This window comes from Cygnus olor, chromosome 3 (genome assembly GCF_009769625.2).
Source record: "Cygnus olor isolate bCygOlo1 chromosome 3, bCygOlo1.pri.v2, whole genome shotgun sequence".
NCBI lineage: Eukaryota > Metazoa > Chordata > Aves > Anseriformes > Anatidae > Cygnus > Cygnus olor.
This window is the reverse complement of record NC_049171.1, coordinates 83,266,166-83,292,677: the sequence shown is the minus strand read 5'-3', so window position 1 is coordinate 83,292,677 and position 26,512 is coordinate 83,266,166. Positions and strand designations below refer to the sequence as shown.

Here is a 26,512-nt window from a genome sequence, read left to right as displayed (position 1 = left end):
AGGACATTTGAGCATGTTAATCTTAAAGCATGTTCATTCCCTGTATGACCCTAACAATCCATCCACAAAAAAATATTAATAAAAATAAAAAAAAATAAAAAACACCACCACCAAAAAAAACAGCATTCCCAAACCTTTTCTTCTCTGTTTTAATTCCCTGTTTTTCTTCCTTCACCACCTTACTGCATTTTCTTTTCTTCATGTCCTCTGTTGTTTATGTAGGAACAGTCACAAAAGGTTCCATTTTTCTCTCTCCTCCCTCCCAACACTTCATATTGTGCAGATGTAGAAAATATATCCCTTGTTATCAACCACAATTTATGTATGTGTTGAAAATAAAAGTGAAAAGCATTCCTCTGGCCCTGAAGATCCCTCCTTCTGCTTGTGCAAATCCCTCACCTGCTGTGCTTTCAGTTCCAGTTCATTGGAAAAAAAAGTGTTCTTTACAGTATTTTTCCTCTGCTGACTACCACACCCTTGGAAGAATTTTAACTACTCACTTCAGAGCAAGAGCACTTGAGAGCTTAGATCTTGTCAGCAGTCTGCCTATTGCACTTAGCTGCACCAACCAGGTAGACTCAGCATGAAGAACCCAAGCTGAGATAGACATGAACCTAGCCAGTAAACAAAAAGAGAGCCCATGTCCTTCGCACAGATGTAAAGGGTCTCATTCCCAGGGGAGGCTGACAGGCACTGCTTGCTGCAGATTTCTTTTAAAGAAATGTAGGCCAAATTCTGCCCCCTGGTCACACCATCATTATACAATTATTTTTGTCTCGTGATTCCAGTGGGGACAGAGAGGGTGTAATGGAGGACAAAATTTGGCCCCATTAGCATGTGCCACTAAATGAATGTTATTTTAAGATGCAGAATGAAAACTTGTCTGGATAAAATTATCAAGGCCCAGATCTGAAAAAATGTTGAAGGGGTGTGAAGGATGAAAGAGGGAAAAAAGAGAGAAGGCAGAATTAGCTTTGAGATGAAAAATATCATATGTTCTGTCACAATCCCTGGTGAAAAGTGAGAACATCCCAATCCACACCAATATGCAGTCAGCATGTGGTGGACCCAAGGGACCAGCTTCAAGCCATCAGATTGTATGGAGGTGAAAAGGATGGCATGGGAGACACGTTCTAGCCATGTATCACAGAATCACAGAATCGTCTAGGTTGGAAGAGACCTCCAAGATCACCTAGTCCAACCTCTGACCTAACACTAACAAGTCCTCCACTAAACCATATCAGTACGTTCAACATCTAAACGTCTCTTAAAGACCTCCAGGGATGGTGATTGAACCACTTCTCTGGGCAGCCCATTCCAATGCCTAACAACCCTTTCAGTAAAGAAGTTTTTCCTAATATCCAACCTAAACCTCCCCTGGTGCAACTTCAGCCCATTCCCCCTCGTCCTGTCACCGGGCACACGGGAGAATAGACCAACCCCCACCTCGCTACAGCCTCCTTTAAGGTACCTGTAGAGAGCGATAAGGTTGCCCCTGAGCCTCCTCTTCTCCAGGCTGAACAATCCCAGCTCCCTCAGCCGCTCCTCGTAACACTTGTTCTCCAGACCCCTCACCTCACTTGAACTGTAGTTCAAGTTTAACTGGAATTTGTGATTATATTTGCAGAATAATCTTTTATTTCAAACAGGAGGTGGACTAGTTGATCTCTCAGATATTTTTTATTTGCTTTCTAAAGGAAACAAAGCTTATATAATTATACTGTTCGTCTGTCAGTCCCAAACTGTTATGTTCTGAAACACATGGCTGATTTCAACTATACCTGACAGAGGGAAGACGTCTCAAGAGTGGTGTCCAGATGTTCCTAACAGGTAGCTGTGGGGGTTTGGGAAAATCAGCAATTATGCAGGAAGGAAAGAGTCTGGGGTTAAAATTTGAGGCAAGAGACACAGAATAGTTCAGTTAATAGCTGGATTCAGAAAGACATGGAGGCCTGAAGCAGGGAGTGTGATCAGTGTGGGACAATGTTTCCATGTTATATATGAGATAGGTGTCTGATATATTCATAACCTGAACTCTGAAGCATCTCCAGCTCCAAACCTTCACTGTAATCTTAGCCTGATCCTACTACATCCTTGTAACTTCAGCTGCTGTCCAAAAGCTGAAGATATAGATATTCTGTCCAAAGGTTGCATGTTCTGCTGAAGAGGACTTGGGAAAGCAACAATGCAGAAATTATTTACAACTCTCTCACTCTAGCTTTTTTCTTAATGTTTTTCAACATCTCATCTAGTGTGATTTACTATCCCAACCTTGTGCATGCTACTGAAGGAGATCACACTACACGGAAAAAGCTTCCCCCCCCCACTCCATGGTCCTTCTTTCCTACAGCAACCCCATGCTTCAGTGATTGGCAACTGCTTCCAGGAGGCAGGAGCAGGTAGGCTGGGGCACACATGTGGTAAAGCCGTCAGCACAGAGGAGGCAGACTGCTGCAATGGATTTTTTCTTTGTAAGCTACTACAATTCAAGAGGCTAGGCAGGAACTGGTGGTTTGGTTATTTTGAAACTGTTTTAAAGACTAACAGTTTAAGCTGGGATGTGCCAGTGGTATTGAGAGGTTACACAGACCTCCCCAGCTGAGTCTTGTTGATGGCTCCTAGGTGAGAAAGCAAGTTCAGCAGAGCTGTGGAGGAAGGCAGCTGTCACCTTTCTGCCTGGCTGCCAGGAGCTGCTGTAGCTGGTGTCGGGCACAGCCTTCTGACTGGGCACCAGCTGAAGCCTGTAGGCAATTACTGCCTGCTGGTCTGTCAGGTGTAGGAAATTATGAAAAGTGGGCCAGGGCTTGAGCAGCGTTCAGCTCTGCAGTGCAAATGTAGGGAGTCTAGAACTTTGTAAGGAGGGCTTGAATCTGTCACAGGTATGTTTTTTTTTTTTTACATGTAGGTATATGATATTTACTGATGAAAAGTTTAATGCTGTTGTATGTGTACTGTATTGCTAAAGTATCTTATAAAAAAAAAATTTAGAAAGCAACTCTTTAAAACTTGTCTGGGCAAGATTTATGGAAGAAAAGGATGTCATTTTAAAGAAAATATATATATAGTAGTCCTACCTGAAGGGTTTCTGCTTATATTCTGATTCTTCTCATTGGCCTGAGTGAACCCTGCCCCCTACAGCTCTCGCTCTGTTGGTATAGAAACTGGAGAGTTCTGAAGACTGCCTAGGTGTTTCCCTGAGTCTTGATATTAGGATGGGTAGTAAATTAGAGAAAATTGCAGTGTGAACCACAACAGGGTATACTCATGTTATGCTATGCTTGACTTGCATCTATTGCTAATGATGTAAGTACAATGTTTGTAATTTCAGTCATCCTTGCTGCTGTAGTCATCTGGCTATGGAAGCAAAGGGCCTTGACAGGAGCAGGTGTTTGGGTAACTCTGAAAACTGCATGAAAGAAGGACAGCAGCTTAATCCAGCTCATATAGCCAATTGGAATTGCTGATCTACTACAAAACTGATTGAATTTTAATGAGTTGAATTATCTCTGAATTAAGCTGGATGCTATGCTTGTGGTCTGAACAAACTTGTTTATTGCACAGATCCAAAATGGAAGAGAAAATTTGGGGAAGAGAGTTCTGTAACTCTTTTCAAATTAGATTAATGGCTATGTATTCTCTAGGGGCTGTCATTGTATTCGTAGCTTGTTAGTCCACCTGAGTGAAATGTTTATGAAAGTAAAAAAAAAATCAGTCATTTGACTGAGTTTTCCCAATCAAAAGCTTCTTTACTGCTTAGAGCTAGGAAACAAAGGCTTTGTAAGCATGCTTTGCTCATACAACTTCAATAGACTCGTTCTAGGTTTCTTTTTCTCTCTTGTTTGTCATCAGACTAGGACTGGGGTAATATTAATGTCAGCAGTATTAGTAGAAAGACATGTAGGTAAGAGCTTGGTGCCAACCAAGAAGATGCCTAGAAAGGTGAGCAAACCTCTTTATAGCCTAGGGGTTAAGAGCAACCTCAGCATGCCACTTTGTGGCTGTTCTGGAGAGGTAGAAGGAAGTTCATTTGGCAGCTGAGAATGCCACTAGTAGTGTAGCTAGGGAAGATAAGATAAATTAACCCTACAAAAAAAAAAAAGCTAAGTCTGTTTAAAAACACACACAAACACACACACACACACACACACATATATATATATATATATATATATATATGGAAGAGTGTTACAACGTATCGTACTGAAGTATGGTGGCATATTGATTCTGGTCTGTCACAGTGCAATGTATTAAGGGATGGGTAGAAAAGCAGGTGGCAACTGCAGAGTGTTAATAAATTTTTTGGAAGTATTTGCAAGCACTGTAAACAAGAAAGCCAGAGGAATAAAGAAAATGTTGGAGTGCTTTCTATACTGCTATAGAAATAATGTGAAACTTCTTATGCAAATAACAGTATAAAGCAGGCTGTTCTTATTTACAGCATATGTGCACTTTTATAAGAACAACATCAAGCTGATGGTATATTTGAAGAACCTAAGAGGGTGTTTGGATTTTTTTGTTTGCTTGTGTTTTATTGAATGCTTTCATGCATTTCTGTCCTTTGATAGTAGTTGCATGTGTCCATATAAAATTCATAAATGGGCATCAGCAGATAAAGCATGGTTCAGTGGGCTTTTAATCAAGATACTATTAAACTGAGATGGTACTGCAGCTCTGATATGCCTTATGTTGAATTTTAGCACCTTCATTGTATCTTGCACTCAGTTGGCTCATGTAGACTTAATTTTTGTTCCAGGTGTCATGAGAGTGCATTGATGGCCTTAGAGGGACAGGAAATTAGAGAAATTTATTGGGGGGAGGGCTGCAAGTCCTTCACACTAGTGAGTAAAAATTATTTGTGTATGTGGTGGTTTTATCTAGCTGGGCAGCTGAACTCTACCACAACTGCTCTCTCACTCCCCTTCCTCAAAGGAAAAGGGGAGAAAATGCGACGGAAAGGGCTCAAGGGTTGAGATAAGAACAGGGAGATTACTCAACAATTACCATCGTGGGCAAAACAGACAAACATAGGGAGATTAATGTAATTTATTGCCTATTACTAGCAAACTAGAACAGTGAGAAACCAAAAGCCAACTAAAAACACCTTCTCCCCATCCACCCTCCTCAACTTTTCCCCTGAGCAGAGCAGGGGAATGGGGGCTGTGGTCAGTGCCTGATGCTTCATCTCCACTGCTCCTTCACGGTCACTCTTTGCCCCTGCTCCACATGGGGTCCCTCTCATGGGATGCCATCCTTCCTGAACTGATCCTGTGGGGGCTGCCCACAGGCAGCAGCTCTTCAGGAACTGCTCCAGCATGGCTCCTCTCCACGGGCAACAGCTCCCCCCAAGCCCCCTGCTCCTGCGTGGGCTCCTCTCCATGGTCTGCAGCTCTGGCCTGGGGCGTGCTCCTGTGGGGGCTCTCCATGGGTTGCAGCCTCCTCCAGGCCACATCCACCTGCTCCGCCGGGGCTCCTCCATGGGCTGCAGTGTGGAGATCTGCTCCATGTGGGACCCATGGGCTGCAGGGGGACAGCCTGCTCCACCAGGGGCCTCTCTGTGCCTGGAGCACCTCCTGCCCTCCTTCTGCACTGACCTTGGGGTCCGCAGGGCTGTTCAATCATGTTTTCTCGCTCCTGTCTTCCAACTGCTGTTGCACAGCAGGGGTTTTTTTTCCTCGTTTCTTAAATCATCTCTCCCAGAGGCCCAACCAGAATCACTCACTGGCTCAGCTCTGTCCAGTGGCGGGTCCCTTTTGGTGCCAGCTGAAGCTGGCTCAGGTCTGACATGGGGCAGCTGCTGGGCTCTGCTCAGAGGCCACTGCTGCAGCCCCCCTGCTACCAAAACCTTGCCGTGTAAACCCAGTACAGCAAATAACATTGATGATTCTGCTTGTTGTTACTTTGTTACATTTGGTTTTTGTAGTATTCATGTACTTCAGTATCCAGCTGCTTTCTGAATGGCATTTTGCAGTAATACACTTTGAGCCCAACCATGAGGATGTTTTAAATGTACCTTCTGAGCTGACAGGCTTCACTCCAGATGAAGTGGTTAGCAGAGAGCTCTTCTGCAGTGCTCTCACCAAACAGTCTGAATGAACAGTTTTACCACTCAATGGATATTTTCAGTTAAACGGATGCACGTGTAGTCTTTCAATTCGATATCGGTGTATCTGTATAACTACAGCAATCCACTTCTGTGGCAAACTACAGCTTGCCCACTGGCAAACATTTGCCAGAACTGAAGAGCCATTCTGAGCTCCAATAATTAGTTCTTGGTGCTTTGTGAGAGAGTTTTCTTGTCTGTGCCTAATATAGCTCTGCAGAGTGTGTGGGCAATTACCAAGGTGGCTTTTTCACAGCGTGAGAAAGTCCTTTTTTCTTTTTTCTTCCCCCCCCCCGGCGAAACAAGTTTCAGCTAAATAGCAACGCATACCAACTTGTACTGACAGAGCTGGCACCGGGCTGCACGACCTGCCCGAGACCGGCACCGGGGTGCGGGCAGGCTGGGAGCCGGCCAGGGGGCTGTGTCGGGGCGAGGCTTTCCCCTGGAGCCGAGCCGAGCCGTGCTGCCGCTGTCCCCGGGGAAAGGGTCGGGGCGGTGCTGCGGGGCCCGGGCGGCGGCGAGGGGCGCGCCCAGGGGCAGCGGGAGCCGCGGGGGCTTCCAGGAGGAGGCCGGAGGAGGGAGGGCAGCGGGTCGGGGGCGAGGGGGCGGCGGTAACCGCTCCGCTGAGGGGAAGGCGGCCGCCCCCCGCCCGGCTTTGTGCTCGTCGCCGGCAACCAGCTCCGGGAGCGAGGAGGAGGAGGGGGGACGGGGAGGAGCCGGCTCCAGCCCCGGGCGGGCGGGCGGCGGCCCCGCCACTGCGCCAACCTGCAGGCGGGCTGGAGGCGGCGGCCGCGCCCGGCCTCCGCCTGCACGGGGCCGCGCCTTCCCTGCTCTCCCCTGCTCTCCCCTCCTCTCCTGTCCCCCGGCCTCGCCGCCGTCCCGCACGCAGCCGCCTTCCGCGGCGCCGGCACCGGGCTGCAGCTGGCGGGTGGCGGCGGCGTCTCGGGGCGCCCCCCTCCGCCCCCGGCCGCTCCCCTGTCGTACCTGCAGCCCTCCCGCCACTCCCCCTCGTTGCTTCTCCTCTTCGCTTGCCGTTTCCTGGGTTTTGGGGGGTTGCTTTTATTTGCTTCTCGTCTTCCTCCATCCTCTTTTTTTTTTTTTTTTTTTTTTTTTTGGACCCTCTTCATCTAGTGGCTCTTAATTTCTTGGTTTCTTCTGATTTTTCTGCTTGGACTTTGCCTTGTCATGTCAAGATGGAAGTCAGGCATGACTGGCTTTCCTCATCCCCCCATGAGGGCTTCGAGCAGATGAGGCTGAAGAGCAGACCCAGGGAGCCGTCGCCGAGCCTCACGAGAGTAGGTGCAAACTTCTACAGCACCGTCAAGCAGCAGGACTACAGTGCCAGCGTCTGGCTGAGGAGGAAAGACAAACTGGAGCACGTAAGCCAGCTTCTATTTCCCTCCTTTTATTATTTTTTGTCTTTATACACCTCTGTGTAGTGCCTCTGTTAGACTGCTACCAGCTTGGACTCCAGAAGAAAAGTGTTGCTCCAGTGATTGGGCATGACGTTGCCCAGATGGTAGAGAAAGGCACTACTTAGAGGTCCCAGACTGGTCAAATCCGAGGCAAATAGGATGTCAGTATTGTTCCCAAACCACATGGAAGTTTTTTCCTAACTGGAAATATTTTTGAATGTTCTTGGCTTATTCATACTTATGTTCCCACAAATTCAGCACTGATGTGGGAGGAGAAATATTGGGATGGTGCAGATGGAGGTTAGAGCACTTATCTCACAGTGATTATAATGTAGTTCTAAAATTGCCTGAAGAAAATAGATTTTTCAAAATTTTAGCTGTGTTCTTGTATTTTTTTTCTCCTATATGGGACTCTGAAAATATTCAGTCTATAAGGGATATAGGAGATTTCCTTCAAGGCATCTATTTCTGCAGCAACAATACATGACTTAACTGTGTTTGGGACCACAGTTGAACTGATACTGTGGGTGGTTGTAGTGAATATTTTATGAGAATTTAAGGTGCTTCTAAGTATTCCTGTCTCATGATGTTTGAAAGCATTTTTCATGTTATTTTTAACAACAAGGAAATGGGTTGAGATGACCTGCATATTGTCTAAGAGTTTTCTGAGTAGCTTATGAGGTGCATTCCATTGTTACAGTGCAATCAAAACAGGGAAGTAGCTGCACATCTACAGGGATGCAAAAGAATGTGGATGGGTTTGCATAATGCAACAGTCTGCCATCCTTTATATTAGTGAATAATTTTCAATCACAGTCACATTGACTTCAAGTTGCACAGAAAAATATTTCCTGTGATGCTGCCACCTGAAGTCTCTTTAGGTAGAAATGATCTTGAAACAAGGATAAATTGCCTTTATTGTATGAAAAATCTAGATGGCATAGTATAATCCTTTAAAAATGAAACCTGAAAAAAAATAAAACAAAAAAAACCTATCAACTGGTTGATAGGGCATCACCCTCCCTTTCCACCAACCTGCAGAATATCTTTTCCATGTTAGTGAAATCTTAAACTTGAGTTGTTTACACTTCTGGGGAAATGGCAAGAAGTGATGAACTGTTGGAAATGCCACGTTTTGAATTTTGAGAAAGGTATTGAATCCTATCTGCCTTCCCACGCACATTTTTGTGATTCTTCACGCTAACAACAAAGCTTCACAGTAGTAAGCTTGTAAGCAGAGTATTCTCCCATTGTGAATCAAGAAGAAAGGTCAGTGCCTTATCTCGGTATGGCTGATGGCTAAAACACAGGAGACCCAGAAATCTGACCTCTGGCTTTTTTAACAGGATTTTGCTACATGTTGATATGTGTCAGCAAATGAATGATTATTAATTTGGGGTGGTGGTGAATAATCTGTCAAATCTGATAGCTAAATGCTGCTCAGGTAGCTGAATATTAGCACGTTCAAATATCCGCATTTGAAATCATACCATCATATTTACCATGGACAAAGAAAATAGATGTTAACTTGCTTGAGGATGACAAAGTGCAAAACCTTTATTTTGGATGTTGGGATTTCCCCCCCCCCCCCCCCCCCCCATTTTTGGATAAAGTCAGTATTTTGTTGTCACAGTAGTAGTCTTGAATAACCCTGCAGCATTGGTGTGAAATGCTTTTCCTATAATCACTTTGGTATGAATGCATGTTTTTCTGGGAATTTCCCTCTCATTTGATCCAGTTATTTTTATTCCCAGAGCCTACTTTAACAATGCAAAGAAAAAAAATGGAACATTGATATTTCTTGCTTGCAATGAAGTATTTATTTCATTGGCATTTATTGTGAATACCCTGCAGTACATTAGTTGTTCCAATTGTATCTATGTGAAAATACTTCTGTGATTTAAGGTAACTGCATTACTCACAAGTGTTGTAACAGGCTGTTAAATACGTTCCCTTAATGAATGTAAATAAAATATGTATTAATTTCTAGATTGCATTTTGCTTATACAATTTTGTTGCAAGGTTGTTTTCCATTTTCAGACAAATCTTTAAGGGCTTTTTTGTGTTTTCCTGCCAAAGAAGTTATTTTCTACACCCCACTCTTCTAGTCCAGCAGACAAACCTATTAATTAGAGATGCATTGTTCTCAATGGTGTAGTCATTAACATATGTGAGCTTATGGCCAATATTGGATGATGTACAAACTTCATGAGACAAGTGGCAGACATGAAAAACTTTTAATTGCAGGTCCCCGCCCTCTTCCTCCCCCCATCCTCAAGTTAATTACATTGCTTGATACCTACTAAGAAAATCAATACTCAAGGAGTGAGCATTCATATAGGCACTCATTTTTCTGAAACTATATAGCATGATATTTATAATGACATAATGGCAGATATAGGCAGAAGTGTATACAGTGAGTCAAGATGTATGCATGAACTGACTTTGAAGTCTTATATATGTGCTCTTTAGGCCTTCTAGAAGGTGTTTTATTTTATTTTATTTTATTTTTTCTTCGTAGAAATCTTCTTAAATTGACGTCAGTGTGGTTGTAATAGGGATGAAATTGTGCCGGTATATTTTGTATGCTATTTCCAGTAAATTTTGGTAGATCACAGTAGATATAATATTGACTTTTGTTAAAGTGATTAGCATGACTTATTCATGTGTGACATTTCTTATTAATTCATATATAGTTCATAAGTAGAGAGACTGAAAAATATTTTCTGAAGTCAGTTTTCATGACAATGCCTCTGTGTGTGTGTGTATATATATATAAACTTCAAAAAAATAGTTTGTTGTAGATTTCTAAGCTTAAGAAAGTTGTCGTGTTATGTTTTTTTCTGCTTTTTTAACAAATCTGAATTTGAAGAGTGTGGTAAAGAGGTTCAAAATTCAGCTGTTGCCATAATGCTCAGATGCTAAAAGCCAAGAAGAAGTTGGGATGCACAAATATGATACAGTTTCTTAATAGTTCTATGGTTAATTATTGACTGACCACAGAGGAAGCCAAAAGCCAGAATGTATTGCTGGCGTCTTGTTAATTGATTGTTCATCAAATAATCTTAACATAGTGTTTCCTTACTGCTTAAATGTTTATGTGGGTTATCTTTTTGCAAGTGGCAGTAACACAATTTGTACCGTGCAGGATCTGAACACAATTCACCCGTTTTCTCTTGTGAACTTGAATGCTATCTTTGAGATTAAGTGGGACTGCCCATGAGGTGTTTGTGCTGAACTGGTGCCTCTATGTATGTGTGGTGTAGCTAATGGTGCAAAGGGTTGTAATTCCTCAGCTTAGTAGAGGAACTAATTAGAGGTCCGAGGAACTTTGTTGCAGGTGTGACCAGAATGATGTTGCAACCATTCAGCTGATGTTCCTGCAGTATCTGCTTCAGCTGGTTCCTAATACCTTCTTGTGAAGTTGTCTGTCTACTGCTGGAAGTGATTGGAGTGAAATTGTTGTATGAAAAACCATCTCCCTTGCAGAGTGGTTTTTTTTCCTCTCTGCCTGGTGTTGCCTTTTTAATCAGATGTGACTTGGGTAAGAGGGGAAGAATACAATGGAGAGGAAGAGCAGCTAACAAGCCTTTAGCTGGTGGGAGTTGCCTATGTCTGATTCAATTTACAGCGATTCTCCATCATATCTGTGCATCCTTCAATAATGACAAATACTGTATAGCTATTTTCCTAGTACCTCAGCAAAAGAGGTACTAAGTACCCTCAGTTTTTAAAGAGAACTTAATTCTAAATAGTAATGAATTAAAACAAAAACTGAACAGATTTTGTAAGCTACAACAGATACTTCAAGCATATACTCTTTTTCTTTTATTACACAGGTATTTCTTCTCAACTATGTAGATATTCAATCTTTTTCTAACTTTTAATTTTACTTGTTTACTCAAATGTGCTTTAAAAAAAAAAAGATTTTAAAACCTGGCTTTTAGAAATTGGATTCAAGATAATACGTTGTTGGGAGACCTGTTATAAGAGTTGTATTTCCATGAGATCATCAATCTGTTACCTGTAATAATGTCATAAAGAGGCAACATTATTGATAGTTCTCTTCTTTTTACTTAAATTCTAATCAACGGCAAAGGCAATGCTGGAATTTTCGGATTCTAAGTACTCCTGCTGCTATGAGAGCTGACTTGGCCAGTTGATGTTATGCAGCTGATCAGCTCACCACTGTGCCTTTGGTGGCATCGCTACCCAGAGCGAAGAGGTAATGAGGCAGAGGGAGGGCAATGCTGTATGGCAACAGAGGCAGGTATCCAATGTGGAAATATTAGGGCTGAAACAATTCAAGATGATGCTTTTCAGTCATGTCTGTGGTACTTCCCAGAGCTTCACGACCAAATCAAAAATTAAATACATCCTAGGGATGGTGGAAAATATCACATGCACAGCAATAACCTGTAACATGTAAACGGAGAAGGTGAACATGGTTAACATAGTGAAGCAAGTTAACATGAGTATGACTCAAAGCCAAGCCAAATCACTTTAACCTAAGGGAGAATAATCAAGGGATCTGAATCAGAATTCAATAACTGTTCCACATACTCCCAAAACAGCCTCTGTCTTGCTGTGAATGCAAATGCATTGCCCTTTTTTTGCTTGAGTTAAATGAATTAAGAGTCTTCGGCATTAAACAGGAACAAATAATGGAGTAATATCAAATTGCAAGAAGAATGGAGTATACCATCCATGAAGGTGCATAAATGGGTACTATTCAGAGGGTTCAAAAGAGTTGGTTTCCAGCATTGAGAGCTTTTTCATGCCATGGTTGCAGATAATAATTCCAAATACCTATCTGGGTCTGGAGAGGGATGTCTGTATGTAGATTTCATTGTTAAAATCAGGGGAACTCCATTAAGTAGAGTGATTTTGGCTCTTTCTCAACGTAAGTCTGACATTCATAAATGCCTGCCTGCAGCAGTGGTACTAGCATGCTTTGAGGTCCCTGCTGAAGTAGTAGCATGCAGTTGGCTTCCCTGCTGACAGACTGACTGGAGAGGTTCTGTTAAAATGCTGTTTTCCTTGAAGGTGTCTCTTGTAATGTTTTGTAGACAAACATAATTAGAGAAAAAGTAATGTTCAGAAAAGTGGGAAAAAAGGGGACCAAAAATAGTTGAAACAGTGTGGGGAAAATACTGAGTTTTAGGGTATAGAGCATAGAACAGTTTGTTTTTAAAATAGCATGGGGAATTTGTAGTGGCATCTGGAGATTTGGAGAGGAAGGAATAACTTTAGTCACCAAAGTAATTTCATATTGGAAAGACTGAAAATATGATACCTAATAGTTCATGTTTCTCTTTGTGGTTGTGGTGAGTTAACCTAGGATGGCTGCTACATGCCTGCCAAGATGCTCTCCTACTCCCTTTAATAGGACAGGGGGAGAAAATAAGATTAAAAAATTTGTGGGTCAAAGTAAAGACAGGGAGTTCACTTACCGAATATTCCCATGGGCAAAACAGACTCAGGGAAAACTAATTTATTGCCAACTAAAAATAGTGAGAAACAAGGACAAGACTAAAATCACCTTCCCATGCCTCCTTCTTTCCTGGGGTCAACTTCACTCCTTTCTTCCTGACTCTTACACCTCTTCCTTGTCTTGCCCCCACCCAGTGGCACAGGGGAATGCAGAACAGGAGTTGTGGCCAGTTCACAGCACTTTCTCAGCTGCTCCTTCCTTCTCATACTTTTCCCCTGCGCCAGCGTGCGGTCTCTTCCACAGGGTGCAGTCCTTCACAAACTCCTCTGACATGGAACCTTCCCAAGGGCTGCAGTTCTTCAAGAATTGCACTAGTGTAGGTCTCTCCGTGATGTAAAGTCCTTCAGGAATGGACTGATCCAGCATGGTTCCCCTACAGGCTGCAGTTCCTGCCAGATGACCTCCTCCAGCATGGGCTTTTCTCCACTGGCCACAGTTCCTGCCAGGAGCCTGCTCCAGCATAGGCTGCAGCTTCCTTCAAGGATCATCCACCTGCTGCAGGTGTGGATGGATATCTGCTCTGACATCATGGTATCATGGTCCTCTCCATGGGTGCAGGGGAGTCTCTGTTCCACCTGTGGTGTCTCTCCCCCCCCCCCCCCCCCCCTCACTGTCTGCAGGGCTTTTTCTATCATATTTTTCTCACTCTCTCAGTTGTTGCACATGGGTTTTTACGCTTTCTTAAATGTTTTCCCAGAGGTGCTGCCTGCTTTGCTGATAGATGCTGCAGGGCACAGCTGACTTGGTTTTGGAGCCAGCTGGAACTAGCCGTGTCTGACATGGGGCAGCCCCTGGCCTCTTCTCAAATAGGCCACTGCGGCAGCCTCCATGCTACCAGAACCTTGCCACAATAAACCCAGTACATTAGCCTTAGACGCTACTCTTCTGTCGTACCAGAAAAAACTTTTGACATTGCATTAAGCTAATGCGTTGTTTCTGACGAATTCAGCATCAGTCACTTCGAAAGTCTAAACTGTCCAAGCTAAAATTAAAACATCTGAGGCATGTAGTCTCTGTAACAGGCTTAATTTATAGTGTTTGGCTTTGTGTTGTTGCATAAGAAAACAAAACTTGAAGTTTCAAAATTGCATTTAAAATTGATTTATATATGCATATATAAATTTAATTAAATTCATTTAAGTGTTCTTAGAAGTTGCTTTCCAAATTTCTGAACAAAAGACGTAAAGCTTAGGCTATTGTTATTTCAGATGCTAAATTATCTGAAGATATGGGAAAAATGGTTTTCATTGCTATGCCTTTCCTAATACTACCAGCGTTAAGGAAAATCCAAATTACTTTTTTGCTACTGTCATCCTTTTCATCAAAGCTGACCATCCTTTTGAAACAGCAGCTCCAGAAACTTGCAACCTAAGCTCCTTGTCTACTACACAACCAAGTACTTTGCAGTTTTCAGTGGCTGGGTCTTGTTAGCAGGGCATTGACAATAATACTTCTGAAGGATAGCATGGGTGCTTAAGACACTAAGAAAATTATCCTTAGTGAATATCTCCTCACAAATGCAATCGCTTCACTGATTGTGAAAGATGCCAAAAGGAACTAGTGTCTGTGGCAGAATGTATGTCTATCTTAGGCCTCCCATTCCAGAACAAGCCATGCTAAAATATTCCAGTGATAATCTTTTCCGAGATTATCCAAAGACAGAAACAACACACCAGCTCATGCCAATGACAAACTCAGCTTTGTTCCCATTCAAGATAGGAAGTCATATTCTTGATTATTCCCAATACAGAAATACCAGTGTGAGCAATAGATTCCCTAGATTTGTCTCTCCTGATGGAGCCTTTTCCTGAGGGACATGCTTATGGAGGACTACCCACTTCTTTCCCTGCTTACCTTTGTAACATTATTTAAAGACTGATTCCCAGGTCTTTTACATAGTTTCTGGGTGGTGGTGGTGGTGAATCAGGTAGTCTGTTAATGTCATGGAAGGTCAATACATGCTCCTAAACTCTGTATTCTGTCATTTCAGATTCTGAAAGGAGGTTTCTTAAAATATGAGACTCAGATGCTTTTTTTTTTTTTTAAATCTTTGCATCACTACATTTTGCATCACTAAATAACAGCTGTTAGAAAAAATAATAGCAATTCTCCAGTCTACAGTCATTAGAGGAGTGTCACCAATGTGTAATCTGACCAGATAATCAAGTTGTTTGAAATCTATCCTCTTCTGATCTTGAGAAGTAGAATAGGAGAATACTTGGGGATATATCTAGACTAGCCGGCAGGTATATGCTAGAATCTGTCTTCTACTCAGCCAAATCAGGGACCTGTGCTGCTGCTTGCTTGTGACACTGTATGCCCAGGTTTCCAGAATGGAAACCATTATTCACTTTGAATAATGAAGTGAATGCATACCTAGGTGTTACCTTAGCTGGTGGGGATGCAGTTGAGCCATTTACTGAGAACTCAGGCACACACAGATTCACCAGATTTAGGTGCTATAAAGGAAGCAAGTTAGCCTGCTGTTCTCTCAAAGTAACCTACAGAGTGGGTTTACTGTGACTATATGGCTACCATACTGTACCTTGGTGGACAACAGGGCCACTCAGGCAAAAGTGACAAAATCTGTGCAAGGAGTTAGAACCTCAGGTTCAGGAGGAGAAAGAGAAGTAATGAATGATACCCTAGTATCATTCATTATACCCTACAACTGAAGCGAATTAATTTAATCTGACATTAATTTTTATTAGTTTACAAACCTATTCCAGTTTTTTGGATGTTTATCTATCAAAACTTCGTCTGATTTTTGTTTGTTTGTTTGCTCCTCGGAATTCTTTCACTTTTATAAATACATAGGATATGGATATTTTTAAAGGGATTTAGGTTATTTTGTTTTGATCAGTGCATTGCATAACTTGGCTGTATAGGCAATATCTTGTCCTAGACAGAGAAATATCTGTGGTATTTTTAGCAGTGCTTCATTGGCTCATGCTTTGAAGACAGACACAAATTTACCTATTCTCCAAGTTCTCTACATGCGGTGTTCATAGGTAAATACAGTTGTGCATCTTATTTTTCTTATTAAAACCAAGAATTTCAAAAAGCTTTGCTAATTCTATTTCTGACTACATGATGTCAACATAATCAGCAGCTTGTTTTACAATTTATATAGTTGTTCCTGCTTATAAATAGTAGTCACCCTATTTTACTTTTTGTTGCTATTTGTATTTCACTATTTACAGTTGTAATAAAATGTTTAATGGAATAAAAAAGAGATAATGTATTTGAGAATTGCTACTAATAAAGCAAATAGTGACTCAGATAATTCCTGCCATTCTGATAAATTAGATGGCTGGATTTCCCCAAGGCATTTTAAACTGTTTGGAGCAGAACCAAACGTAGAGCAGTGCTGAGCAGGGGATTTTGGCAGTGACTGGTTGTAAGACTATCAGTCACCAGTTTAACTTTCATGATCCTGTTGTTACCACACTAACGGCGTATTTACTTGTGGTTATACTCTAACAGTTCTGTAAATGTTAGTATATCATAAAAAGCCTATCATAATGAGAAGATGTGCATTTGTTTTGAAATGTGGAAGAGTAAGAGTTGGTAATGTCATTGGCACTTCCAGCCACATAGTGCTTTTAGTGTTACAGAAACTGTGCTGCTGCCCATTAAGTTCCATGTCTGATCCCTTTCTAGGCAGGACCTTTTTTGGTAAGGGCATATGTATTATATGTGCTGAACAAACTTCAGGCAGGCAGTACTTCAGCTGAGGCTACCTACTGAACTGTGTTACAGGTGGCAGTGATTTGAGCCCTACTTCTCAGTGCTGTTTGTGCAATTCTTATTGATTTTCTTCTAAAGACACCGCAAAGTATCCATTGACTTTGCTGCTACAAATTTCAGTTGCATATCAGCTCCTTGAGAGAAGACTATGGATCAGCTCAGCTGTCATGGGTTTAGGGCAAAAAATGGAAGTCCAATTGTATGCAAGGTAGGTAAAGGAAAAGTCTGTCTCAGAGTCCTCGTTTCTTCTTGAGCCTTAACTCTATGCATTGTCAGGCTAGTTGCTGGATACCTTGTATAAACACTTTGCTGTTAGCACACGGGAAAATCCTTGACAGGCTATGAACAGGACAGGAGGGATCCTAATACAACGGATGGCATGTAGGAAACTGTAAGATCTATGTGAGTGTGCAAAAAATGAGATAAATGGTGGGCAACTTGATCCGAGTCCTCCTTAAGGTGTTTGATAATGGGGAGTACAGAAAGAAGTTGGGTGCATTTAAAACTTTCAATTGGCTGCAAAGAATAATGAATGGATACCTAAGGAAGACTAAGAAAAACAAGGCTACTTGTGAAATGATTATCTGTGCTCCCCATTACAATACTTCTGTTTCTAATGGGAAAGTGTAGGTGAAAAAATGCCCATCATGCTTAAAACAAACAAACAAAAAAAAAACACACACAAATCTAAACTGAAATATGATCTCAATTTAATGATAGCAGGAATCATCTGTTTTGTGCTTATTTATGTGGAAATATGCACCTGCTTTAATGATAATTAAAAAACCCTGTATTCTGGAAAATGAGGTAAGCAAACAGAAGAATGTTCGTAGATGTAACTGGTAGCTACCACAAAGATGAAGACTCTTGTCAAGTTCTGCTATTTCCACATGGTTGTTTATTTGGGGAAGACCCATGATCATCTAGAAAGTTTTATTTGTGGAACACACACACACAAGTGAACAGATAACCTATAGAAATTCTGCAATAGCATCTTTCCCATGGCTTTCTTGTGGCTGCTGGCAGAAGCTGGCCTGTGGTGAGCCACTTCATGGGCAGTGACAATATAGTTGGGCCGGGAAGATGAGTAGAATGGAATAAGGTAGGGCTGAAGATCTGTAGGTTTACTCTAGTACCTGAACAGCCCTGCGTGCCTGTGCAGTATGATGGGTTGGCATTTTCTGCCTTTATAAATGGAAGTTGATGTGCTTTTGTAACCCTCTGCTGCTCTTTCACTGTTACCTTCTGGAATACAGTGCTTCAAAGGTTTTCAGCAAATGGCTTGGCTGACATAGCCATCATGCTTGTTCCTTTCTTCGTCTAAACCAACATGTCAAGTAACTTCTTCCTAAATTAAGAAACTGGTTTATGGCCTGTAGTGTAGTGTGTCTGGCGTGCCTTCATTATTAGCATTCATTGAACTTTCTACTGACCTTTGTGATCTTTTGATGACTTACAGAAAAAGCAGTTTACCTAGTTTTTCAACAGAATACATAATGGTAAATTCTGGTAGGATAGCGAGCTTATCCTTCCCATCATTTAGAGATGGTTTCAGTCATAGTTTAAAGTATTGCTAAACTGTGCTATTTATCCATGTACCTCTTCATGGAAAATCAGCATGTTTTGTGAAGAGTCAACTTCTGTTTGCTAGATAAAAAGTCATTTGCAGTCAAGCATACAGTCCTGTGCCTAAGTGCTGCTAAAAACAACGTGATGAAGTATTTCCTGTGCTTCCTCTATTACATCTGTGATTTTTAAATCCCCAAGAAGATGCATCTTTACGTTATGTGAATAGAGATTACAGTCACTGTGGTTGGTGCAGTTGATAAGGTGATTTGAAGGAAACACAATTTAAAAATGAATGGCTTAAGCAAACATAAAAGAACATCAATGGATGAAAGTCCAACAATTTAAAAATTATTTTCAATTTTAAACTTTGTTTGGAGTGATATATTTGTAGAATGTGACTTACACCAAATGTGCAATGCTGAAGGCTGATGCCTATTTGGGATGCTATAAGTGTAAAAAGATCATCGATACACCAAATGCTGTTTCAGGCTCTTATAGTAGGTATGATTTATTGTTTGAATAACAACAGCAATTCCTTTGGGTATAGCAAGAAACAATCATTTAAGTGTTTTTGAAAATGCTACCATTTTAAACAATGCAATTTCCTTTGTCAATGTAAGCTGTTGTCTCTGCAGAGTTTGCTCTCAATTCCCTCTTGGGCATGTAGCAGGCAGATAGCACCTAGCCCTTTGTGTTGCTTTATCCCATTTTATGCAGTATTGTTCTGAGTTTTGTTCTCGTTGTTTGGTTGCATCAAACTCCTGCAGAAAGCTGGAATGTGCCAGCCTGTGCTCTCTGGCTGTGTTGCACATGGTCTCAATGTGTGTTAGCCTAAATCAGTTTCTTTCTGCAACCACATGACAGTTAAACCTTAGACTTCTGGAAATTTAAATTCTTTAAAAAAATATATACTTTTTTAATTTGTGAAGCTTGCCTGTGTTGCGGCTGTTACAAGCATTCTGTCTGGCTTTAAGTAATTGTTGCTTCTTATCCAGTTTTAAAAATCTGTCACACTGCACAGCTGCTTCCCTTTTTACTTCTCCAAGGGTGGATTTACCTACCCAAACCAAGACCTTTGGTTTTTCTTTTTCTATAATTTTGTCTCGTCAGTTCTTCCACAATGCTTGATTTTTATTTAATCCCCTAGTCCAAGCCCCACTGCCCAATCCACCTGAATTTCTCTGGCAAATCCACAGCCCTATTTCTTAATCCACAGCATGCTCCATCCTGTGGTGGGTCTTGTGTGTGGAACTCCCAGGGAAGGTATGAAGAGTGCAATATACTTAGGATTTGCAGAATCGTGTTCTCTTCGAAGGCTTATATCTAACTTCTGTACTGGCAGGATAACACTTTCTGAAGATCTAAAGTGATGTAAGCTTGTAAATCTGGAGTATGTACTTCTGAAAACCCTGAATTTACAACGAAAATGGAAGGTTTGAATTATGTGACAACCTCGCTAAGGCTGTCTATGGATCTAATAATTTGAAAGGCAATGATTACACTAAGTCTTTGCCACCAGTGTCACTGTCATGCCAACCAACAGCGAGTTCTTTCAGAATCTCCTCCTTAAATTAAATGAGCACTTGGATGTCTTCAGTGTGCAGGAATACAAGCAACTGTACCATTGTGCCTTGAAAGGAATGAGAAAGCTGTTTCTCGGTATTATGGAATCTGTCTCTAAAGAGATTACGAGCTTTTTATTTTTCAGAAATAGATAAGAGTGCATCTTCTGAAGTTAGCTTGTGCAGGTAGCAAATGGGATTTTCTCTGATCTAGGGAGCAGTTTGAAGCAGGTATAGAAGTGCTCTTGTTATGGGAGCAGTACTGTGTATTAATACTTTCTGATTTACAAGCCAGAATGCATAAGAAACACCTGAAGTCTTAAATTTTTGTGGTTTTGCTCTTAGGTTACCACTGTATATTGTGGATTTGTGTGCGTGTTGTCTTGTTGTTTTTAAATACATTCTTTACGTAAGGGTTGTGGTGGTGGTAGAATTTTTGAAAGACACCAAGATTCCTTCATGTTTGGACTGTAGATGAGCCATTGCTTTCTATGATTTCTTTTTTGAGAAGTCTTTCCCCACCAGCTATTTGTGATTTTTAAAATGTTTGTTTTTTTCAATAGTTAGCAGTTGAACATTTTTCATAAGAAACTTTACGAATAGTTGTTGCTTTGTTTATTCACTTTATGATTCTGTTTGGTATTTAGTGTTCTCAGTGTATTTCTGGACATCATTAATTTTTGATAACATCTGGCTAATTTCTTCAGGCTCTGAGCACAGGAGTTCCAACTCAAGCGGAATAGCGTGATGAGGAACCAGCTACTGATGGACACTTGATTATTGCCATCATGACTGAAACACCTTCCCAAAATATCATTCCAGATAACAATTGTATGTCTAGTTAGAGACAACATGATGGTTATGTAATTTAAAACCAACTTAACCACTGATAGCAGGCTCTCTGTTGTGAGTTATATTGGATATATAGTAGGTTGTTTTAGCTCTACTTAATTAACTTTAATTAAGTGTATATATATGTGTATGCTTTTGGCTGGTGAGATTCCTACCGTAACTGATTGGTTTGTTTATTTGTATTTATTGCTTGTTTACCAGGCGTTGAGTTGTTTTTGCTTTTAAAGTCTTGGCAGCAGACTGAAAGCAGTCATATTATATTGTCTTGGCTGCTTTGCTTTGAGAGCAACTGAGCCATGAAGCCTGGAGAAGCTTTTAGGGTAGAGGTGGGGACAAGAAGAGAAAGAGGAGTGGGGGAGCTTGAAGAAAAATGTAGTCTGGAAGATTGCTGAAAGAAGCAGAGGAGCTCTTTGTAGTAGGGTGATGGTAGAAAGACAGAAGCTCCTAAAACATGAAAAATCTCATGTTTTCAGGGAGGAAAACATGGGATTGCCCAACTCAGTCTTTGCAAGCTGTTGGGCTGAAGTGTGAAATCTGAGGAAAGAAACTGCCCTGAAAGATGATAGGACCTATATTTCTTTTTCTTTTTTTTTTTTTTTTTTTTTTTTTCCCACACATCAGCTTTGAGTTTTGGGTTAGAATTTGGTAATTAGAAATATGCTTGTGTTCTTTTTTGTTATTGTTTTTGGTATTTGCTTTTTCTGTTTTGGGCATACTCACTTTAAAGAGTGGACAGTGATTCACCTGAAAGCTCTGGCTGAACAAAGCTCCATCATCAGTATCCACAAACAAACTGGCCAAGTGTGGTAGCAGGAGGTACAAGAATGTTTGTGGTTTTGTTGCACTTTTTAAGTGTAATTAATTAAAGCATATTTGAACCACTGACTACAATTTCTGCCTGGGACATGGAGTCATTGGCTCATTTAACTACCCTCTGTTAGATTTAAGCAAGGATTATGGAAGCTACGCAGACCCCAAAAGCGAATACAAAGTGTTTAGTCTACATCCAGCTTTTCAAAAGCAAGAGTGGCCCCTGTGTTTATTCTAATTGTGATTGAATTTTGTCAAAGTTGTAATGCAGCCTCACTTGAGCTGACAAATTGGTAATTTTTATTGTTTTTAAATTCTTATTTATTTGCAAGTCACTGTGTAACTGGACAGGAATAATGCTGTCTCTTCATCTTTTTTTTTTTAATGTATGCCATCTGGAGGGAAGTCACACCAGTGATTTCTAGATTGCTATACTAATACCTTTGACAAACACCTTTGCAAATGTACACTTGCACAAATATTCCTGAAGTGAGCTTTTTTTCAAGCAAACAAACAAAGCCCACTCCAAATGTCTGTATCTGTGGATGTCACCCAAAAACAGAGGTAAAAAATATTTTTTAAATGTTGATTTTGATATGTAACAGGCTTGCCTGATTTGTTTTAATGTACTTATTCTGAGATGCAGGTGGTTTTTTTTTAATTTTCTTTTTGCATTTCTTATTCCAGATAAATTTGCAATCGATTTGTGTAAAGATTCAAGCAGGTTTTATACTCCTTGGCAAAGAGAAACTACATTGACAGTGGAATACTTTCCTGAGGATTTGAAGCCAAGACTACGAAAATTAAATAGTTTTTGCTTATCCAGTGCACATTTTACCTATTTGTCTGTAAGTGTTATATGGGAGACCGTCAAGAAACCTTGTTGATGTCAAGATATGCAATGTAGTCTGCTCTCCTCTTTTGCACAGAGCTAGTCATCTCACACAGAAGGCAATTGTGTTTGTCGGGTTAGTACTAAAGAAGGAAGTAAGTGGGTGTAAATACCTCCCTTGTAGCTGCCCTTTACTGCATCTGGCTGTTGCCTTCACAGGTTGACTCCAAGATAAACTGCTTGCAGTTACTCTGATGGAGAGACTTTAGGCTGTCCTTGAAACTTTTTTTTTGTAGTAGAGATAAGAGTATCTAACAATAGCAGTGCTACTTTCAGTCTCAAGATGTTGACTGTTTCTTTATCTGCCAGAAGTTTCTTCTGTTGCAACGTTAGCTTGGCTTAATTTCCTTGAAGTTTACCCAGCTCCAGGAAAATGGCTACTCTTTCAAAGAGTGGTAGAGCTGAGCTGAGCAAAGGAAATGCTGTCGAATTTTAATTTCGTTTTGTGCTTATATATGATTTCTAAACTGGGTCTCCAAAAGTTGGCTTAACCTAAAGATGTGTTTAGGGCATAGGCAGGGAATGAGATCTCAGGACAGTGACTTACTACTTGATTTAAAGATCAAATGAAATCAGGCTTTGTGTTTTCCATATGACCTTGGGCGAGATGTCATACCCTTGCTGCAATGGGTAGGTATCACTGCATATGTAATGGGCTAAGAGCATTACTCAGCTTTTTATAAGGGTTGTGAGGATGTGTCCAGCGTAGCTGATAAAGCCTACATATAGACAAGTTGTGAGCCATATAAATACTTAAGGTAATACAAGACTTTTCATATCAGCTTTTCAGAGTAGATGGTACAGTGACAACTTTATATGCAATTCTATGCATGTCTCATCTAGTCCAGTGGCAGGTTGATATTGAGAAACGATGCCCAGCTTCCAGAGTTATATAGTCTGCCACCTTTCTTGTTTGCTGCTTGTAATCATGTGGCCAGAGGCTGAGCTGATCAACTTGCTGAATTACCTGTCCTCCCAAACAGAATCACTGACTTTCTTTCAGATAAATGGGCTGATTTGGAAATGCTGCTGCACAGTGAGCCAAATTTAATGTAGAGGAAAGAGTAAGAATGTGAGAAGGGGAGGGGAGCTGATCAGAAACTTCCCTTTTTTAGTGGCTGCTATACTCTTGAGTCGGTTGAAATATAGCAAAAGAGCGTCTTGAGGAATGCATTTGACTTCATAATGGCCTCTTATTCTTTCTAGGTCTCTGTCTCTTTCAGCGTAGGTGCCTGGGGTCCAAGGTTGCAGGCTATTGCAATACACAATTATATTTGCTTCTATTACTATAGATTGCTTAAATTACGTGTAAGTTTGTTTAATGTGAATGTCAACATTAACCATTATCCAGCTGTCTTTCGGAAAGTAAAATTCTATTCATCCAGTTCAAAAGCATTACATAGACAATATTGCCCAAAACAATGAGACTAGATTATTTTTATAGACCAGCCTGCTGCTTCCTAGGTAAGGCTCCAACTTGTTCTTGGATTTAGAAGATGTCTCCTTGCTTTCTTGAAGAACATGGGATCAAGAGCACTTGAGTCCTGTGTTTTTTGTTTGTTTTGAAAGACAGTATTAATTTGAACAATTAGTAATACAATCTTTAGAGAACCTTAATTTGACTTCATCTTCAGATTTTTTTTGTCTTCAGTCTCCTAACATACCAATTTAGCTATTCTTTCTTCAAAGAAAGGGTGAAACTTCAAGACGCATGTGTTACTGGACTTATTGGATTAACCTTGTATTACTAATACAGATTCCTGATGTTGCTGACCCGTCACTTCATTTCCCACAGAAAGTGCTTATTTGGCTCCTCTATGCAGTGCACTTATTAAAACAGACACACGACACATACATTGCAATAACTTTTATAGCTTTTTTTTTATTCTTTGTATATTCTGGGTGGCCATAGCTGCTTAGAGCAAATTAGGAGACTTATCCTCAAATATTGGAAAAACAATGCAAGGTCTTATTGGAGATGGTGGAATAAAATAATTATGTTAAGAAATATGAATCTGCTGCCACAGTGAATGTTCTAAAAAATGCTTCCATGATGTATAGTCTTCATAGTATTAAATGGAAAAGATTATGTAGAAATGAAAAATGGTAAGTTCAGCCAGCCTGATCTGTTGGCTGTAACTATTAAGAGCAATTTCATCCTGTTTTTTAAAAGATACAGAATCCTCCAGAAACTGAAAAAACAGATGCGTCGTAATTTTTATTTCTTGCACTTGAGAGGGAAGAAAAAGGCTAACCTCAGAACTGTTCTATATCTTAAAACCATACGGGGAAAACATCGTCAAAGCTTTGTACATAGCTTCTGCTCTCAAAATATACAGCGTAAAATATACTCACTTTTGCTAGACATTTTCCACGGAAATACCTGAACAAGAAAAACAGCATTAGGGAAACCTAGAACATTGGGGCTGGGGGAGGAAAGAAGCTCAAGGCAGGTTTGGGAAAAGAGCTCCTGCAGGTGAACTCATTGCTGTGCCTTCACAGAATCACAGAAGTGATTAGGCTGGCAGGGGCACCTCATCCAACCCCCCTGCTCAAGCAGGGCCCTTAGAGCAGCCTGCCCAGGTCCATGTCCTGGCTTTTGAAGATCTCCAAGGAGGGAGACTCCACAGCCTCACACTGCTCAGTCACCTGCACAGGACAGAAGTGCTTCCTGGTGTTCAGATGGAGCCTCATGTGGTCCAGTTTGTACACACTGCCTCATGCTCCAGTCCCTTAATCATCTTTGTGGCCCTTCATTGGATTCTCTCCAATATGTCCATGTGTCTCGTGTACAGAGGAGTCTAGAATTACACCCAGTACTCCACATGTGGCCTCACCAGTGCTGAGTACAGGGGAAAATCACCTCCTTCAATCTGCTGGCTATACTTTGCCTAATGCAGCCCAGGATAACATTACCTTTCTTTGTGGCAAGGACACACTACTGGCTCATGTTCAACTTGGTGTTCCCCAAGACATGCAGGTCCTTTTCTGCCAGGCTACTTTCCAGCTGGGTGGCCCCAGCATCTGCTGGTGCATGGGGTTGTTCTCTGGGTGCAGGAGCTTGCACTTATTGTTGAACTTCATGAGAGTTTTGTCAGCCCACCTTTCCAGCCTGTCAAGGTCCCTCTGGGTGGCAGCAAGATTCTCTGGTGTATCAGCAACTTCCCAGTTTTGTGTGGTCTGGAAACATGTTGAGGGCATGCTCTGCCTTGTCATCCAGTTCATTAATGAAACTGCTGAACAGGACTGGACCCAGTATTGACCCCTGTGGTACACCACCAGTTACTGGCCACCAACAAGACTTTGTGCCACTGATCACCACCCTCTGGGCCTGGCCCTTCAGTTGGTTTTCAGTCCACCTCCCTGTCTATTCATCCAGCCCATACCTCACTCAACACCACTATGAGGGTCAAAAGCCTTACTGAAGTCGAGGTAGACAATAGCCACTCTTCCCCTCATCTATGAAATGATATCCTTTTATCATGCTCCAGCCTGCTCTCTGTTGCTGTCTTCCCAACTTTCCCAAAGTCAACTGCTTTTTTACCTGGAGTACGCATACTTCATTTCATTCAATAGCTGTCATACGCTTCTGTGTACTGTTACACTGAGCAGGATATTTTTAACACTAATGTATGAAAAATCTGTGTAGTAAGTTTGAGGCCAGCTTATGTGGGAAATTTCAGTCTTGTGTCATTTGGCTGCTTCCATCCCCTAAAAACATTCATGTACAACTCAAAGATGCTCTGCTGGGTTGGGAAGTATTTATCTTATCAGCACACAGTGAAGGGAAAGCAGTTTGCTAGCCTGAGAAAGCTGGCACTGCGAGAACAGGGAGCGTGCTGAAGTGGTCTGGCTCTGTGCTGAGGGGCTGGCGCAGTCACTGCCCATGGGTTCCATGTGCCTCTCTGCCTCCTATGTAAAATGGGACTTGTGCTTATGGTATGTATTAAGTAATATATTCAGTGAGCTGAGCCCATCAAGGCCTGTGAAAGATCAAGTACAAAACCATGTTTATGCTTGAGCAAATCTATAAAAACAAATTACCACCTCATTTCATTTTTCACAAGT

The 26,512-nt window shown here is 41.3% G+C and overlaps 1 protein-coding gene across 1 annotated transcript in view; it reads left to right on the top strand.

Moving 5' to 3' along the window:
- The window catches only part of PLD5 (phospholipase D family member 5), a 326,396-nt gene that overhangs the window by 142,073 nt on the left and 157,811 nt on the right, over window positions 1–26,512 (top strand). The window contains 1 exon segment of the mRNA XM_040551381.1: window positions 7,294–7,479. Within this exon segment, the coding sequence (XP_040407315.1) occupies window positions 7,294–7,479 (186 nt within the window).